At 37.7% G+C, this 19,694-nt stretch overlaps 2 protein-coding genes across 8 annotated transcripts in view; both read left to right on the top strand.

The window, feature by feature from the left end:
- Window positions 1-5,189, top strand: part of grm5a (glutamate receptor, metabotropic 5a) — a 45,951-nt gene extending 40,762 nt beyond the window's left edge. Inside the window, exon 18 of the mRNA XM_047378972.1 lies at window positions 556-5,189. Coding sequence (XP_047234928.1) covers window positions 556-1,432 — 877 coding nt within the window. The 3' untranslated portion in view covers window positions 1,433-5,189. The remainder of the gene's footprint in view (window positions 1-555) is intronic.
- A 1,320-nt stretch (window positions 5,190-6,509) lies between these two features.
- rab38b (RAB38b, member of RAS oncogene family) lies at window positions 6,510-18,724 on the top strand. Of its 7 annotated transcripts, none has more exons than XR_007040278.1 (5): window positions 6,510-7,214; window positions 9,399-9,676; window positions 15,486-15,654; window positions 16,216-16,260; window positions 17,309-18,724. XR_007040278.1 is itself a non-coding variant. In XM_047378974.1 (4 exons), the coding sequence occupies exons 1-3, from the start codon at window positions 6,986-6,988 to the stop codon at window positions 15,633-15,635; spliced, it is 657 nt and encodes a 218-aa protein (XP_047234930.1). In that variant the 5' UTR covers window positions 6,510-6,985; the 3' UTR covers window positions 15,636-15,654; window positions 16,216-18,724. The 7 variants fall into 7 exon arrangements, 2 of the variants coding, with proteins under 2 accessions (XP_047234930.1, XP_047234929.1); XR_007040275.1 differs by having other exon boundaries at window positions 6,511-7,214; window positions 15,486-15,666; XR_007040277.1 differs by having other exon boundaries at window positions 6,511-7,214; window positions 15,486-15,697.
- The last annotated feature ends 970 nt before the right edge of the window (window positions 18,725-19,694 follow it).

Below are 19,694 nucleotides of genomic sequence, written 5' to 3'. Positions count from 1 at the left end.
GGGCAAAAATCATATTTACCGCAGGACCTGAAGTAACAAGCAGTCCAAGACCACCATACTACCACCATCACATTTGACTGTCATTATGATTGTCTGTTTCTTGAAAGCTGTCTTAGTTTTAGGTTAGATGTAAAGAGCCACACATTTTCCTAAACTCCCTCTTTTGTTTGGTCAGTCCACAGAATATTTTACCTAAACTCTTGGGGATTATAAAGATATTATTTTTTCAAACGTGAGATGGGTCCTTGTGTTCCTTTCGGGCAGCATTAATTTATGAATTTACGATTTGCTGATTTTGAGATCTTTTACCAAACTTCAAGTTGTCAGACGGGTTCATTCAAGGGATGACTTGATTTCAAAGGACTGGCAGTAATCACATCAGGCTCTTTTTCAAATATAAAAAAAAACTGTTTGACTTTTGAAACATCTATGTGTGACAAAAAAAAAAGCAAAAAGACCAGAAATCTTCAAGGGGACATACTCTTTCACAGTATGTTATGTGTGAGTTATTAAATTTCCTTTGCAGAAATCCTAATGCCACTGTCTCTTCTGCAGTTCCAATGGAAAATCTTGGGGACAGAATGAGCGGACCTGCAGACCAAACTTGTGGAAGAGGATGTCGTTCCATGTTAAGAAAAAAGACCCGGTTGAGGTAAATCAGACTGCCATCATCAAGCCATTCTCTAAAGAAAGAGACTCAACTGGAGACAACAGTGTGACAGAGCAGTATGAGGGGCCACAATTGTCTCAGTCTTTTACCTGCTCGCCCTCTCAGTCACCATTGCCCACCATCAGTCCACTTGCAGTCAAGGCAAGGGGTTGCCATTCAGAAGAGAGTGGTGAGGAGGTGCAGGTTTTACCAACCTATGCACCTGAGCTTTCTTGTGGAGTCAGACGGAGAGGCGGGGACAACGGCCAGATTGCTGCGATTGTAGATGGCGGGGCCATTAGTATCATTAGCGTGGGTGAAATTGGCCAAACTCAGGGTACCACCATCATGGACCAGATCAGCTGCGTTGTTAACCGTTTCACTGCCAACATCAGCGAGCTGAACACCATGATGCTGCCAGGAGGATCTATTCTCGGCCCACCTTCCACCACTCCTCTGCCCGTTGCCTCAGATAACTCCCCGTGTCCATCCCAGTACCTCAACAGACAGACGCCCTCTACCGTAACCACATATGCCGAAGTGACTGCTGTCTCCAGCTGCTGCGATAATCGAGCTAAGATTTATGAGCAACTAGCTGGGACTTGTACGGGGGGCAGACGGGCAAAGAATCCAGAGGAGCTGATGGCTCTGACCCCTCCCTCCCCGTTCAGGGATTTCTCCCTGAGCTCAAATGAGAGCTCGCCTCCCTCCCTGTCCCCTGCTTCTGAAGCTGAATGCGACCACCTGCTGCTGAGACACTACCAGAGCTCCTCTTCCCTTTAAACCTGCTGTCCTTTCTGTGTTTATCTGTTATCTGGGGTATTTTTAACTCCTGAGACAACAGTTTAGCCAGGACCAAAATTTTAAATGCCTTTCTACATGTGAATATTATGGATATTCAGTGGGGTTTTGTAATATTTTTTAGATGGGACTGAATGTGCTTAAAATGTCAGTTGGGGATAGGATGGTAAGAAGAATGCCGCCAAGAGATCATTAGGAAAAGAGATTGTTTGTGCAGTTCTGATCAGATGTTTACACTAATCACTAACTTCACATATTTGGGGCTTTTAAATATGTATTTGAACTATTCCTTGCAGCTTTATAATTTTTTTAAACTAGAAATGGGTAGCCAAGTTTACACAGGGTAAAAGGTATACATAAATATATAAACATTACATTATGCATACCCCCAACCCCACTAGTAATAGCAATAATGGATGCACAAGTTTAAATTTATTGTGGATTTTCTGTAATCCACACTGTCAAATTTATCAATGCAGGCTTGATCAATGCATACATGCCTATTAAAATTTGGAAAAATGCCCTTCAGCCAGTTGCAGAGAAACACTTTTGGTACCCATCAACAATGTTCTGCTTGGAGCACACTTCTAATCACAAATTTCTGTGTGGACCAGGCTTTTATTTATGGTCCAACAATTTTCAGCAGGGTTGAGGTTGACGCTAGTTGAAAAGCTTAACAGTGGCCTCCTTTATCCATTTTTAAACCTATTTTGATATCTGTTTAGGATCATTCTTAGCTGTGTCCAAGTTTCAACCATCTAAACAATGTAAACGATGTAGACATTTCTTATCAAGGGGCGACTGTGGCTCTGGTGGTAGTGGTTTGTCCTGTAACTGGTGGGTTGCCGGTTCAAACCCCTGCTCCATCCATCTCAGTTGGTGTGTACTTGGGCAGGACAGTTTACCCACCTAGCCTGCTAATGGTGGTCAGAGGGCTCTGTCAGTCTGCCCCATTATAGCTGTGGGTACAATGTAGTCAGTGAGTGGATGATGGATTTTAGTGTAAAGAGTTTTGGTCCTCAGACTAGATGAAGCGCAATACAAGTACAGTCCATTTACCATTTTCACCCTCTTTGTCCAATGCATCAGTACCACTGGCAATAAAATAGACCATCAGCATGATGCATAATGCTAAAATACAGTTGTTAAGAGTTCTTTGGTCATAAAGATGCCCCCAAACATTTATCCTGCTGTGGTCAAAAAGTTAAATTTTTGTCTCATCACACCAATAAACTTTTCTGTTGGTGTTTATTTTTGTGGTGGACCATTTTTCTTGGTCAGCACCCTCACAGTTGATATTGATTTTGAACTGTCACCACTGTGGACAGTGACACTGGTGTTCCAGCAACTTCCAATATACCATCTTTTTGGATCTTGGCGGGTTTTCACTTGTTCCAGAACATCCTGACCAATTTTATTTCACATGAAGGTGGCGGTTCAGGTTAGATGGTTCCAGCTTTGACAGAATTTGGTGTTTTAACAAGAAAATAAGATAATTTTCAGACAGATTTTTGTAGATAAATGACTGCATTCTTTGGCTGCCGCCAATGACTTCTGTTGTGTCGCTGTTGTCTGAGTCTTCCGCTTGCATCTGTGTGTTTGAGTGATGTTCACACACTGGCTTGTAAGCTGCCAGGGGTGTGAATTTGATTGACAGGTATCATAAATAAATCAGATTGGATGAAGAATGGCACAAAAAGCCCTGATTTGCCTTTGGGTGCATAGAGCTCTGCCCAGAGGGAGATCTTTAAGCAACTAATTGAAGACCACCATGAAGTCACATAGAAGCCAAAAGTTTAACAATATAGGGTACTCATTTGGCCAGCATCCCTTCCCATTGAAAAGTATTTATTTAGGTCTACACAAAAAATAACCCCAACAAAAGCCAAAATAGAATGGGAATGGTTAAAAATCAAAAGGCACATTTCTGGTGAACAGATGTGATAATTGATTCACATTTTGTAATTAATATTTACTGGGTCTATACTATTTTCCAGCAACTTTTTATGGGGGTTGCGCCCTAGAAAATCCACAGTAAATTTAAAGTTCTGTACCCAAAGGTTGTTTTTAAATTGTTATTGCTGTTGTACTTTGCATACCTATTCCATCCTGGAAAAGGAAGGGATACAATAACTAATTCTAACCCAAAAATCTAATCTATATGACATTTATGCCAATGATGAGTGTATCTAAATGTCTGACAGTAACGGCACAATCAGAACATTTTAAATATTAAATGTATAAAAAACAATAACAAGAAAACTGAGCTCTGCTTTTCATCAACTTAGTTATAGTGTGCTATAACCAATGGGCATTTAAAGACTTTCTACAGCTTTTTCTTAAACATGTTTTCTAAGCAAAAGACCATTAAGATGGTATTGAATCATGTTTTTCTTTGATGAAGTCTTTTCTGACTGTTTCTTGAAATTAATTTAAAATAGCATATGGATTTCAATCTAAATCAGTGCAGGTATTAAACTGTTGTATTTTAGTTATATATTTTTAACTATATATGACCACTGAATGGATGATTTGTTTTTATAGCTTTTGAGTTTCTGTATATGTGTTGCTTTCATTACCGATAAACCCCCAAAGAAGAATAACTGACATTAGATTTGACATATTTTTACTCATTGACTAATTCATTGGCAACCCTTGCAGACAGAAAGCTTTGTGAATCCTGATAGTCAAGAAAAAACATATAAATACTGCAGATAATGCAACTTTTTATGCATTATTTTTCTCTATTCAACAAGTCATCCTCTTCTGAGAGGAAAAAAGCTATTTGCATCTCCAGGGATACATGCTACTGTCTCAGTGAACAAAATCATCAGGGACATAACCCACAAAGAGCTTAAAGACAATTTGAATGTCTTCTTCAATTGCTTTATCGCAATATAACTTAGCTGAATGTACGGTGAGTTAAGATTTGTAATTGGACAAAAATTATTTTCCATCTCAGGATGCATCTGAACCAAAAACCTTTCTGACTGCAACTCTTCCCTGCTGGATTAGTGCGGTTGCTGGTTCAAAATGTTTCCCGCCTGCATGATGACATTGTTTAAATTGCATTCATAATGTGTTCATTATAAATATCTTGAAATCAGACTTTCATGGTCATTAGATACAGTAGCAAAGCCATGATACAAGAAGTAAGCTTGATTGTTTTTAGGCTTAGTTTTAGCAAGGGAGAAGCAAACTGTGTTGAAAATGCGTTGTATGTTTCCAACCTTGCTGCGCCAGTCTCCAGTCTCCTGCTGTGGATTGTGTTTTGTTTTGTTAAAATAGGTCACAAAATTTACATTTCTGTTGCCTGATACTTTCAGCTCACTCGGTACTGTTTTGTTATGTTTTTTCCCTATTTGCTGATGTAGATGCACGTTCGTATTCACTCACTTACAGTATTTCAGCCTGTGAGACAAAACTTATATTTATGTTGCAGCTATCCTTTACATGTTTATCTATTTCTTTATTTAAAGTTTGGCTTCGGTCCCTTATTTGTCAGTTAATATTTACACAGGTGATGATGTGTTTATATTCAGTAGTTTTTTTTTTTTTACTGATTCTTGATTTAAATATACTCATAGAAAGTTACCATATATGCATGTAGCTTGATGCCAGCTCAGATTTAGCAGATTCAAATATGTGTTTGTGTTTGTGACTTATTAAAGAAAGCCTGTATTTTTTTCTTTTATAAATTGGTGACAGACTTTTACTGCATTAAAGGAATTCATCTAAATTTAGTTGGATTGTTTTACTGTCACTTTTAGTTTTTAGTAATAGTACTTCATTTAAAAAGAACATCAAAGAGATGCAGGTTTTCTCTTCTTACATTCAGACATAACAGTCTGCAAGTTATCTAAATGTACCACAAGCACCCATTTATTTCATATAGTAACTATTTTAATTAACATTTTCCAGCTTTGGATTTGTAGTCTAAACGTTGCTTTAAGGAGCTATATTTGTTCATGTAGCCAAAAACTGAAACACATGCAGTGTTTTTTTTTTTTTTTTTACATATTTTTCGCCCCTGTTACTTAAGTACACTTTATAAAAAAGAACTTAATTGTGTCAAATCACTGTGTGATAATTATTAAACATAATAGGAAACGGGGTTTCTAGGGCGCCCTTCATTAAATAAGATAAAACAGCTAAGTGTTTGTGCAGAACTGGCCCATGGTATGTATGCCCCCCACAGCAGCACTAACTTCTATTTTATATTGTTGATCACTTTTACATTCTGCTTTGATGCGACTTGTTTTACAGTCATAGGGAGTCAACAGTAAACTAAACTGACCTTATGATACTCTGATTTACTTCAAGTTGTTTAAATAGTGAATTCAAGGTATTTACAGTTCTGCTAACATTTGTTTTCCTGCTGAATAATAAGATTATTAGAAGTTTGTCGTAACCTCTAAAAGTTAAGCTTAATACAAAAGGTGCCGATAGGTGAATATTTTTGAAGCCTAATTAACAGCAGCAATCCAACAGAAAATCATCCCAAGTAGCGTGTGCACTGTTACTTTATATGTCATTAAATGCAAATGAATTAAATTTATTTTATAATGTGTTTAAACATGACAACCACATTGTTTTATACTGCTAATCTGGCTGTAAAGTACAACTTTTTATGGTGAAAGCATAAGAAATTCTAAGCAATTTTGATAATATCTAAGTATAATAGTAGCAAAACAATTTTAGTGGCTAAATTATGCAAGAAATGATAAATATCTTAGAATATTACAAATTAAAGAGGCTAAAAACATATTTGCCCATCCCCCCCCCCCCCCCAAGGATTTCACAACATCCTTGAAAAACATAATCTCTTTTACAACGTTAAATAATAAACAACACTGTATTACATCTAAATGTATTTCGATATAAATCAATATCAACCTGTTATGTTTGTAATCCTTCTGATATACATTTTTTTGTTAGATGATTTTAGTTATTTATTTTTTGTCCGGAGAGTAATGTCTTTGGTTGTGAGAGGGTCAGCGAAATGACGGCCCGCCCAGGGTGCCAATTATACAAGAACCACCACAACATCTGACTCAACATCATATGAAGTAGTTCCGGTTAAAATAAGTTATACCAAAGATGGACATTTTTTCGTGATAAATATACTCAGGCATTATTTATACAACATATACGTTTAGACGAGATCATGCGACCGCCAATAAATAGCTGGATAATGATTGTATTCGGAACTAATAAGGATATGTTGAGGCAAATCAGCTACCATAATAATAGGAAGTGAGTGATTCATGGCATAAAGCGTTACTCAGAAACTGAAAAAGTAAATATTGCGGCTGTATAGTACAGCGAAAAATCGCGCCTTCAGCTGCCAGTGTGCACAGCAGGGTGGCCAGGCCAGGTCACAAGTTTCCAAGAACGGCCCCTGAGCAATCTCACACTCACGACATGGAGGGCGGTTCCTAAACCCAGGAGACAGAGAGGATATTCGGCTCGAAGCGCAGTTTTACCGTGCCAAAGTTCCTGGGAGCTGCCGCGTTCTGATACACAACAGGTGGGATGACCAATCATACCCCGCACCCAAACGGCATGCTGAGTCTCCGGAAGGAGCACCTGTACAAGGTGCTGGTCATCGGAGACCTCGGAGTCGGGAAGACCTCCATCATCAGACGCTACGTGCACCAGACCTTCTCCAGTAACTACAGGGCCACGATCGGAGTGGATTTCGCCTTAAAAGTCTTGAACTGGGACTCTGAGACTGTCCGGGTTCAACTGTGGGACATTGCAGGTGGGACATTTAAAAAGCTGCTTATATTTGCTAAAAAAAAAATACTGCAGTGACATCAGGTTGTGCTCAGTGCCTGGGGGTCAGTGTGAGTGTATTGCACGCCTTTTATGGTCTGACTGCTGGCTGTTTTGCATACTAAAATGTGTAAGAAACAAGGGAAGCTTTGAAACAGAAAATATTTGGAAATGCCATCTCATTTCCTGGAGTGAAGCTGATAGTTTGGGTAGATAATCTTTATCTTCAAACTTACAGTGATCAGCCTTGTTATGCAAGACTACCTAAATATGCACAGTCATGAGGAAAGTGCTGTCTGTAGAGTAGACCAGCACATTATTTCTTAGTCATTTTGTAGGTATGATGTTACATCATGTGATTAGGTCCATGTGAGGGACATTTAAAGGCCAGTCACAGGAATTTCATTGTAGCCTAAATAAAACAACAAACCATCCTTCCTTAATCGTACACATGCAAAAGCACACACAAACACACGTGAAGATGTCGCATTACATGGAGTAGTTTAAGTCATAGATAGATAGATAGATAGATAGATAGATAGATAGATAGATAGATAGATAGATAGATAGATAGATAGATAGATAGATAGATAGATAGATAGATAGATAGATAGATAGATAGATAGATAGATGAAGGGAGAATGATGCATGGTTTTAACAATGTTACAGCAATAAAAATAGCATTCGGTACATTTGTCTTGATACTCCTTTACTCTGCTACCCCTAAATAAAGCCCATTGCAACTAAGAGGTTTGTTAGAGAAGATTAGTTAACAAACAGCTACATAAAGGTCTCATCAGACAGCTCAGGGATAACATGGTGGAGAAGTTGAAAGAAGGGTTAGGTTATTAAAAAGTATCCTACACTTTGAAAATCTCACTGATGTTTAGTATGCCATTAGAACATTCAAATGGGATTGCACAACTGCAAACCTTTTACCTAAACTAACAAATCGAGCAAGGTGGGCCTTAATCAGAAAAGCATCCAAGAGGTCCATTCTAACTTCAGAGGATCTCCAGAGATCCTTGGCTCATGTGGGGGGAATCTGTAGACAGGAAAACTATTGGTCATTTGCATCCCACAAATCTGGTTTCAATAAAAGATAGAAGAATAAAGATGCTTTGATGAATGATAGATGGAGGTGGAGGGCAGACCTGGAAGAAAATCTGTGAGAGTCTGCAAAAGACTTTAGACCAGGGCAGAGGTTCACCTTCGGCAGCACAACAGACCTTTTTGATTTTTATTTGAGATAAATTTATAAATCCTGCATCATTTCCTTTCCACTTCACAATAACATAATCCTTATTGTTGGTCCAACACACAAAATCCTTATAAAATACAATGATAATTTTGATTGTAACGTGACAAGATGTGAAGACGTTTAAGGGATATGAAACCATTTTCAAGGCATTATATTGTAACTTTGAGAACTTTGAGTACATGAGAAACATCTTTTTTACTCGAGATGTATATTTTATAGAATCAATCTTGTAGTAATCAGGTCATGCTAAGCAGTAACTCGCATCATCAAATGACTGTGTCAAGTGATTTGTATGTGTGTGTCCATGACTGCAGACCATGCTTCCTTATGAGTAAAACAATTGTCTTGGTTGAAGGGAATGAGTTGTTCCTCCACTGACTGAGTTTACATTTCCTCTTGTTCGTGATGGCAATAAATTGGCCATCTTTTGAAGCTAAAAATATTAACTACCCTTTTCATTATATTTCTAAGGAGTTCACCATTTATCAGCAAACTGAATACATGCTTACAACCTCAGCTGCAAACCAATAAGTATTCATATTCAAGCTGTAGACCCTAAGAAAATGTCTTGTTGCATTGCCCAAACATCTCAACACATGGCTATAATTTTAGAAAATATTGATAATTAAAGTTATATACTACCTACAGACAAGTATCATTGCTCATTCTAAATAGGAACAAATGGTTGCATTTACAGCTTTATTGCAACGTGATAGTAAGACCACAGGAATGTGTAGTTTCATGGGAATTCTGTCACAGCTGACTGCAGTCTTATTGACAGCTGTCTTAGATATACTGCTGGGAAAAAAATGCTGAAAAACAATGAAAACATCTCATCACAGTGATGTGTTGGAATGCTTCAGTCCTAATGAATGAGGCTCCCTCTGTCTGTGCATGTGCTTATCACAGGTCAGGAACGATTTGGGAACATGACACGGGTGTACTACCGCGAAGCCATGGGCGCCCTCATTGTGTTCGACGTGATGAGGCCCACCACCTTTGAGGCCGTCATTAAGTGGAAGGAGGATCTGGATTCAAAAGTAATGTTGGCCAATGGACAGAGCATTGCAACGGTGCTGCTGGCTAACAAGTGTGACCAGGGGAGGGAACTGAGCAACAATGGCATCAAAATGGATCAGTTCTGCAGGGATCATGGCTTTGTTGGTTGGTTTGAGACCTCAGCAAAGGTGAGACCTCAGAATACGTAAGGATTTCTTGTTTGATTTTTGTATCTTGGAATTTAATTTGATTTCACAAAATGAACCATGCATGAACCACATGTACAGGATGTTTTTTTTACAGAAAAACATTTTGGTAGTAATAGTACACTTCAGAAGCAAATGCCTGGTGATTTTCAATGAACCATCCAATCATTGTCTGTTGCCAGCAAACTTGCATTGCATTGCAAAAGCATTCATCCCTCCTATGAACGGTTTTCATGCTAGAGCCAAAAACATCAATGTGATTTCTGCCCATCCTTTTTTGTAAAATAACTCAGGCTCAGTAAGACCGGTTGGAGAGCATCTTTAAACATCATATTTTGAGTCTTCTCACAATTTTCAACTAAATTTAGGTCTTTATTTTGACGAGGGCATTCTAACCCGAACAAATATGCTTTGATCTAAAGCATTATGTTGTAGCTCTGGCGTTTGTAGGACTGTTCTGTTGTATTGTGAATCTATACCCAGGTCTTATGTCTTTTGCAGCATCTAGCAGCATTAGGATTGTGTTGTATTTAGCTCGATTCATCCTCCTATCAACTATGACCAGCTTTCTTGTCACATGCTCACAGCAGGATGCTGCCACCACCATGTTTAAATGTGGACAAGGTTCATGGACAAGGTTATGTGCAGTGTTAGTTTGGCACATTGGCCAAAAAGTTAAATTTCTTTTCTTTTTTTTTCTTTTTTACTATGTCCTCTACATGTTTTTTGGCAAACTACAACGACTATGTATTTGGTTTCTTCTCGTCACTGACCCATAAAGACCAAGTCCTCTCAACCAATTCCCCCACCTGAGCTTTAGATACCATGGACCATGGACCTCTTGACTGCTTCTTTGATCAATGTTCTGAGGCCTTCAAAGAACATCAATATTTATACCAACAGGTGGACCCTGGTAACTAATTAGGTGAAGCGGAAGACAAGTGGTTACTTTGGATTTTGTTTAAGGGTATCAGAATAAAAAGCACTAAATACAAATGCACACCACAATGAAATTTTTATTTCTAAAAAGTTTTGAAAACCATGCACAGTTTTCCTTGCATGTCTGCATTAGGCACTATTTTGTGCCGGTTTTTCACATAAAATAAACTTAAAGTTTGTTGGAATGTTGTAATACTTTTTCAAAGCACTTTATGTTCCTTATTTTTGACTACCCTTGTTCAACAAGCCTGAGCATGAGGCATCGAGTTATCTTATAAACTGTAGCTTATAAAAAAATGCTAAGCTTGAAGCATTGCATAATGAACTGTCAGGATCTTGTTATTCTTACAAGATTCAATAGACCTTGCAAGGTAAGACAATTGTACAGATGTCAAAACGGGGCTTGAGTCCAGATTCCTTATCTAATTAATTTTGCTATTAAGGTAGATAATAGATTTTATCACAAAGTACACACTCTTGTTTGGGAGAAAATTATTTTTCTCACTCTTCTCTCTGAGAGTTTCATGAGGACAGGATAACACTATTGCCAGAATAGTCTGTAGAATTTTTTTTTGTTTGTTTGTTGTAGTTACTTAATTGACATGTGCTGTTTAAATAGGGGAATACAACTTTATTGAAATGACTTCAAATAATAATAAGCAACCTACATTTTCAATAATTCTTTGAATAATTTAAACTGTTCAGATTATGCCAAGATTTAGTCTCACAGTAAAAATTTAAATACCATCTAATATTTGCAATATTCCAACTCTAGCTAGTTTTGTATGGCTCTGTTATGTTCCCTTTTCTATTTAGTGATTTATGTTTTTGTGCTTGTATTTCCATATACACTCACCGGCCATTTTATTAGGTACACCTTGCTAGTACCGGGTTAGACCCCCTTTTGCCTTCAGAACTGCCTTAACCCTTCGAGGCATAGATTCAACAAGGTACTGGAAACATTCCTCAGATAGTTTGGTCCATATTGACATGATAGCATCACACAGATGCTACAGATTTGTCGGCTGCACATCCATGATGCGAATCTCCTGTTCCACCACATCCCAAAGGTCCTCTATTGGATTGAGATCTGGTGACTGTGGAGGCCATTAGAGTACAGTGAACTCATTGTCATGTTCAAGAAACCAGTCTGAGATGATTCGTGCTTTATGATATGGCACGTTATCCTGCTGGAAGTAACCATCAGAAGATGGGTACACTGTGGTCAGAAAGGGATGGACATGGTCAGCAACAATACTCAGGTAGGCTGTGGCATTGACGCGATGCTCAATTGGTACTAAGGGGTCCAAAGTGTGCTAAGAAAATATCCCCCACACCATTACACCACCACCAGCCTGAACCGTTGATACAAGGCAGGATGGATCCATGCTTTCATGTTGTTGATGCCAAATTCTGACCCCACCATCCGAATGTCGCAGCAGAAATTGAGACTCATCAGACCAGGCAACGTTTTTCCAATCTTCTATTGTCCAATTTTGGTGAGCCTGTGTGAATTGTAGCCTCAGTTTCCTGTTCTTAGCTGACAGGAATGGAACCCGGTGTGGTCTTCTGCTGCTGTAGCCCATCCGCCTCAAGGATTGACGTGTTGTGCGTTCAGAGATGCTCGTATGCATGCCTTGGTTGTAACGAGTGGTTATTTAAGTTACTGTTACCTTTCTATCAGCTCGAACCAGTCTGGCCATTTTCCTCTGACCTCCGGCATCAGCAAGGTATTTGCGCCCAGAGAACTGCCGCTCACTGGATATTTTCTCTTTTTTAGCCATTCTCTGTAAACCCTAGAGATAGTGGTGCGTGTAAATCCCAGTCGATCAGCAGTTTCTGAAATAATCAGACAAGCCCGTCTATCACCAACAACCATGCCACGTTCAAAGTCACTTAAATCACCTTTCTTGGCTATTCTGATGCTCGGTTTGAACTGCAGCAGATCATCTTGACCATGTCTACATGCCTAAATGCATTGAGTTATTGCCATGTGATTGGCTCATTAGAAATTTGTGTTAACGAGCAGTTGGAGAGGTGTACCTGATAAAGTGGCCAGTGAGTGTAGCTTTACTATATAAAGCATTATTTAACTTTGCCCCGAAACTGATCAAATAGCACATTTTGATTAGTTTTGTGTGAGGATTGATTTGGACATATCTTGTACTAAATACAAGTTGTTTTTTGTTTTGTTTTGTTTTTCTCACATGTCCCATTGCGGTATTTCAGGCATACCTTTTAGAGAGCCCGGCTGCCTACATGTGCCAGGGCTAATTTGCTCTACAAAAGGATATCTCAAGGTGGAATCCTAATTGCGTGATTTACTTTGTTAAATTAAGTGTACTAAATACACTCTATCCAGTTTTCCCCTCTCCATTTAAAAGTAAACCACGTATAGTGCTGTAAACAAATATTAGTCTCTTTACAGAGTTCTTTTGTTTTTGCTTTTCTGTCACACTTGCATGTTTCAGACAAACATCATCTGAGTAAATAACACCCTTTTCAAATAAGGATTTAAGTTATTATGGTTCATAACAATCCCAACTAGCTGGGTTCTATGTGAAAAAGGTATTGACCCTAAACCTAATAACTGATTGTGGCATCCTTAACTGCAACAACTGCCATCAGCTATTTGCAATAATTAGCAATGGCCAACTCCTCTTTGCAGAACTGTTCTTATTCAGGCACATTTGGTGGTCTTTGAGTATGAACGACCTGTTTAGCAACTCAATCAGATTTAAATCTGAACTATAACGAAGCCACTCCAAAACCTTTATTTTGTTTTTAGAGCCAGTCAGAAGTGGACTCACTGCTGTGCTTCTGTTCATTATCCCGCTACATAACCTCAGAGTGCCTGAGCTTAAGGTCATGGACCTGTGGTCCAATATTCCCCTTCAGCATTTTGTGTTAGACAGCAGAATTCATGGTTCCATTATTTACAGCAAGTCGTTCAGGTGATGAAGAAGACCATAACATTACCACCACCACCATAACTGAGGTTATGAGGATTCTTTTCTAAAGTGTTTATCCTGGATGATAATGGGACACAACATCCAAAAGGTTTCATTTTCGTCTCGTCAATCTGCAGAATATTTTTCAGTCTTGGGGATCATCAACATGTCTGTTTGGTAAATGTGAGACAGGCCTTTGTGTTCTTTTTGGGCAGCTGTGCTTTCTTGCCTCCATAGATGCTATTTTTGCCCTTAATAGATACAATAGCTTTTTCCCTTAATAAACAAAATCATCATTTTATATCAGTGCATTTTTTAAATGATTTCACAGTTTTGTTCTTTAAATGTTTCCACCTAGTTGAGTAGTAAAGGGGGTATGTCCAGCAAGGCAGTGTTTTGAGACATTGAAAATGCATAGTGTTAATATTATTTTGGGGGAAATGATTTTATAACACTTAAAAATTTTTGAAATGCCCAAACATGACCTTTTCTGTTAACTAATCAGTGAGCAAATGTGAAAGGAAAATTCTGTTTTAGAAAGTTTTTAATACATTCCCCAAAGTTGATGTTAAATATGCTTTACACTCCCAGTTAAGACAGTTTTTTCCATCTCAGGTCCCTTCAGTCGGCAACACACCCAACTAGAATTTCATATCAATGTAAAAGCTGCTTTTAAGAAGTTAATGTAACAGTCTGGTGCGCAGAAACACCTCCTATAATGCACAGAACTTGGGTTTTCAGTGAAAAGTAAGTCATTTGATTGAAAATCATTGTTAGCTATGTCATTAGGCTTTCACAAAGTTACACAACCATAATTGATGACCCAGAGATTTTTAATTACTCAATCTGATGATTCACTGAAGTAACATTTAAAAATATTGGATTAAAATAGTGGTGTTTTATAGAGGAGTAAAATCAAAAGAAAATGAAACATGTTTTAGTTTTACTTTAGATGTACATGGATCCTGTTAATAGTTCGAACAATACTTTTCTGTTTAAGTTGTGTATGGTGACTACGATGCCTTCAGTTTTATTTTAAGTACTAAATACCCAGCAGTACTTACACGTCTTTAAATGCAACCAGTGTTACCTTCATTCACACATCTACTGTTGACACTGACGTGTTGGAGTGAGCCACATTTCTATTGGCACTAAGACTCAACATTCTGAAAGGTTAAAGTTCATAATGAGTGTTCACCCAAAAGAAATACACTTTTACAAACAGATGTACACACCCTTTTAGAAGCAGCATTTTAAATGTGTGTAGTTTGTTTCAGACTGATAGAAATGTTCATGGTGGTGTATACTGATAAAACAAACTGTTGGAATTTAATAAACAAACTTGGTGGAACAATTTGCATACATTTCATTTGGATTGATTTCCGTTGGTATTTATTTGTAGAACTTCTTAGCTTAAAGAAATGTTAAGGATCCAGGAAGACAGAGCACATTTCTCCATTGTGAAGTATGTCTTAATGGTTGACATAACCAACATTTTCCCCTTAATTCTAATCAAAATGTTTAAGAGTGATTTATTACAAAACAAACAGTTAACAATATTTCATTTTAAACATTATTGACCATTGCAAACTAATTTGCTTGACTGAAACATAAATACTTTTACTAATATTGGATACCCTCCACAGTTTTTATTTTTTATTTATTTATTATATATGACATAATCATATACATAATATTAAAAAAGATAAGAAAAAAACAGAGACATGTACAAAATTGGTGTAGATATTCAAGGGGTGGGGACAAGTATTACCGTTAATGTTTATTGTGTACATTGAAGGCACGCTGGACTTCCATATAACTGATTTTGTACAGTATCTGTAATGTAGCTCCATTTTTGTTTAGTCAATTTTTCATTAATCATATCCAATACTCTGTTTTAGGACAACCTCAACATCAGTGATGCGGCAAACTTCCTGGTCAAGCACATCATGGCCACAGAGAATGACATCCTGAAGTCCGTAGTGCCAGACACCATCTCCCCACAGATGGACTCCAGCAGGGAGATGAGCTGCTCTGGCTGCTTCAAATGATGAAAGGAAGGAAGGAAGGGTGAATGGACATGTGAGAACAGAGGCAGGACAGGACTAAGAGGGTCAGACAAATTCCCAAAGGAAATCCTATGTAGTATTCAGGGTGGAACAGTATGAAGTTGTTGGTCCATGCAGTCGGACATTGATTTGTCACTTTTGTTGTGGTGATCAAAGCTTACATGGACACCAAAACTAGCACCTCCCTTTTTTCAGAGTGTCTCTGAATTGTGGTCATAATGTGTTTCTCGAGATTTGTGGTAACAATACTGTCTAAAGTATTTGCATGATACAACAGAAAGAAATGCAAGAACTGGCATATTCCTTTTACTAAGATGATCTTCTTTCTTCTTACAGCAGTTTACTTTGAATGGGAATGGTAGCTTCCTTAAGCTTTCCGATCAAAGCAAACACAACTTATTTCAATTAGGCTGATCCCACAAAATGTAGGTGCAGTAAAGTCAAAATGCACATCGACTTATCGATGGATTTGCAGGTTTTTTGTGAAACTAATTCATTAATGTTGGTGTTGTAAAAAAGTTCTTCTGGTGACTGTGGGCTTTCTTTACTGGTATTCCAACAGGGCAAAGAGAGGACTGTGGACCACTGTTAAAGAAGGACACATTAGGTAACTGTTTGAAATTACGTACACATTTTATTATGATTTTAAATTGTTTACAGAGTACTTTGTGAGTATTTCCTGGTGCTTGTAGGGTTTGAAAATACATTCACCAACTGACTGCATGAGAATTATTTAACTTTGTATTTTAAATGAGAACACAGTTTTCTTTATAGTAACAGTGTGGTTAGACTGTGCCAATTTTAAAGTGATGAAACTTACTGGATTGAATACATGGTTTCAGTGACTTTTTGGACATAATGATACCCATTTCCATCAGAGCTGAACAAATGTGTGTGTGTGTCTGTGTGTGTGTGTGTGTGTGTGTGTATGCGTGCGCGTGTGTGTGACAGTTTTGCAAACCACATGAAGTTTTATTGATCTTAATGTCGTGAGCTGAACACACTTCAATTTGTCCACCAATATCTCTGTATCCCATGGCAACAGGAGTCTTTTTATGGGGTTTGCTCAACCGTCTATGTAGAGCTGTTTCTCGCTGTGCCATGCACAAAACACACACTAAAGAACCCATAAAGACTCAGCATGTCCTCTCTCCTACTCAATGGCTTTGTTGTTGTTTCACAGTTTGGTTTTTTTCATGTCTTCCTTTATAAATTTTTTAAAGGTTATTTCGGCTTTTCAGAAGACAGCTAGTTAGCTGAATGATCTGCACAAAGCCAACATTTGCCTTTTAGTTCTTACCGATAAAGGACTATAAACTCATGTGAACTCTAGATCAGTCTCTTGATTGATCAAGAGTACATGCTACTTCTGACCAAAATAAAAAATATCCACTATTATCCAGAATTATTGGCATCCCTGGTAAATATGTGTAAAAGGCCTAAAAAGAGTATAAAAAGTATTGTACTGCATTATCAAGATCACACAATGCGATATTTAGATACATCCAAGTGTATATTTTGAGTGTATTTATTAAATGTGTCAAAATACAAAAAATAATTGCTTTAAGCAAAGTCACAAGGGCCACATTAGCCTTCTCATACAACATTCAGAAAGATTAATTTTGACAATTGCTCTTTCTACAATCTCTCTATAGATGGTCCAGATTCCTGGGTCCTGTCTTATGAATGCTTCTTTTCACCTCACCCCAGAGAAGAAGGTTGATTTTTGTGAGGGTTGAACCATTTCTGTGTTGCTTTGCACATATTTTTTGGATCACTACCCATTTTTAGTTCACTGGCAGAGGCCACCAGATTGGTATTTAAAATGTTCTGGTATTTCAGAAGGTGCATGATGCCATATCTTTGAAAGAGAAACCAGCCCAAAGCATCACAGATACTTTGATGTGCTTAACAGTGCCCACCGGGCAGAAAGCAGTATAGATGCTGTCTAATGGTTGTTATCGAGACATGGGGATTTTAAGATGCTACTAATTTTACCAACATGTTTCTTCTGACTGGAGATAATATTAACATTTAAGAGTGTCTCAGTCAGAATCCTAACTTGAAACTGATTGCAATCTGTGGATGGAGCTAAAGATTAGGTTGATGGCAAGACTTGGAGCTCATCACCAAATAAATTGGGTATAAACATACCAATGGGAACTTTTTTTTATTAAAATGTATCTAAACTGATTTTTATTTTTTTAAATTGATACTCCTTTAGATTGTTTTATTATCGATTGAGAGATGCGTTCCAAAAAGTTGGTTCAACCAATAAGTTTGTTTTGATACATTGATCAGAAACAAACTTCTTGGTTGGATGAAAATACTTCTAAACCTAAATTTATCATGTGTTTTAACCCAGGCTATACAATATCAAAAACACATCCGGTATGCACTAATGTGCTATTGATAAATGTTTGAATAATCATATGACTTGTGAACAAACTGTGTAAACAAAAATGTAAAACGTGTTGTTGTCTTTCTGCTTTGGGTTCATAGCTAACAGACCCAAGATAATACGCAGTCTATGCAGCTACTGGAAATAAAATCATTATTTCCATATTAACAACAAAGTTTTATTGAAAAAGTTGATTCTGGCCACGCCTACTGTTTTCTGCATTAAAACAATTCAGTTTCTTAGTGACTTGACCACCTTACCACCTCTTTACCTTATGAAACTTTTATGCTTCATTATATATACTATACTATACTATATTACAGGCATAGAGACCCTGAATTGTCAGTGTGAGACACAACAATATAATTGGGTTAACATCTTTTTTGAAAAATTCAGCATTAGTATGAGAGCATGTGGGATTCAAGGAATGTGCTTTCCACAGAAAGGTTTCACAGGGTGAAGGTGTGTGACTCGTGATCTCATGTGATATCAGCATAGGGTCATATTATATAAAACACAGGACATTACTTTGTCAGAAATACTTTTCTAATGTGTTTCTTGGTTCAAAGAACATATTTTCACATCTATAGCTGATTATACCACTTTTGAGTTTGTACTTATTTATTGTGTGGTTTAGTGAGATGGCGAAATAAACCATTTTCACACATAACATGTTTGCTGTTTTTCAGACACATTCTTCTGTCATAAAACACTGGAGTCCTTTGTTAGTATTTAACTTTTAACCTGGAACAAACTGTTTTTACTGAAGCATAGCATCATGAATCACTTTAAGGGTCTGTGAGTAAATTACCAAGTCTTCTTAATTTAGGATGTAAAATGTGTGTTTGCATGTATCTGTTCAGAAGGATCCAGGACTCTCAGGTCACTCATTAGCTGGACACATGACTGGATTATTCTTTGCATGAGGGATTAGATTTGGTCATCTGCCTTTGGCTCCAGTTAAAACCTCCCTGCCAATATGTATGAATTGGGCCTGTGGAGGCAGTAAATGGTCTGAAAGGTAGAAAAGATTCTCTATAGCTCTGATGTTGGCAAGATAATTACCCAAATTATGCTCATTTATGTTGGTGTTCAGAAGGCTTGGGCCCTAATTGTACTCATATTTGGGATACCACTTTAATCAAACACAAGCCCAGGTGGACTCCTGATGTGGATCCTAGCTGGATCCCAAATGATTAAAATGAAATGAGCAACATAGAAACATGCCAGTTGGGTAAAAAATATATTGGAAAACACATGCTCACCTTGCACCAAATGCAATCCCAAAACAAACCCATATGGATAGTTACCATTGAGCCCATGTGAAACCTATGGGGGAGCTCTTATATAGCTGTTTTCTAAAGCGAAAGCAATGATGAAACATCTAGACAATAATAGTGAAATACACCATTAAAAAATACTTTAATTTCTAGTTCAAATGAGCTCTTGGAACAAGTTCTAAAACATTGGCTTGTTAATTCGACAACAGTTGGCACAGATGTAACCAGTCTTTGTAGGGATTAGGCACCCAGTATATCCTGCTATCTGTGGTCCTCACGATTTGCCAGGAACCACCTACAGCAAATGCTCAGAGAAACAGAAAGAGAGGAGGAAATAGATGTTTTGAGGCAGCAAGGCAT

This window comes from Girardinichthys multiradiatus, chromosome 11 (genome assembly GCF_021462225.1).
Source record: "Girardinichthys multiradiatus isolate DD_20200921_A chromosome 11, DD_fGirMul_XY1, whole genome shotgun sequence".
NCBI classification, from domain to species: domain Eukaryota; kingdom Metazoa; phylum Chordata; class Actinopteri; order Cyprinodontiformes; family Goodeidae; genus Girardinichthys; species Girardinichthys multiradiatus.
Note: the sequence above shows the minus strand (reverse complement) of the source record. Positions and strands in the feature narration are given on the sequence as shown.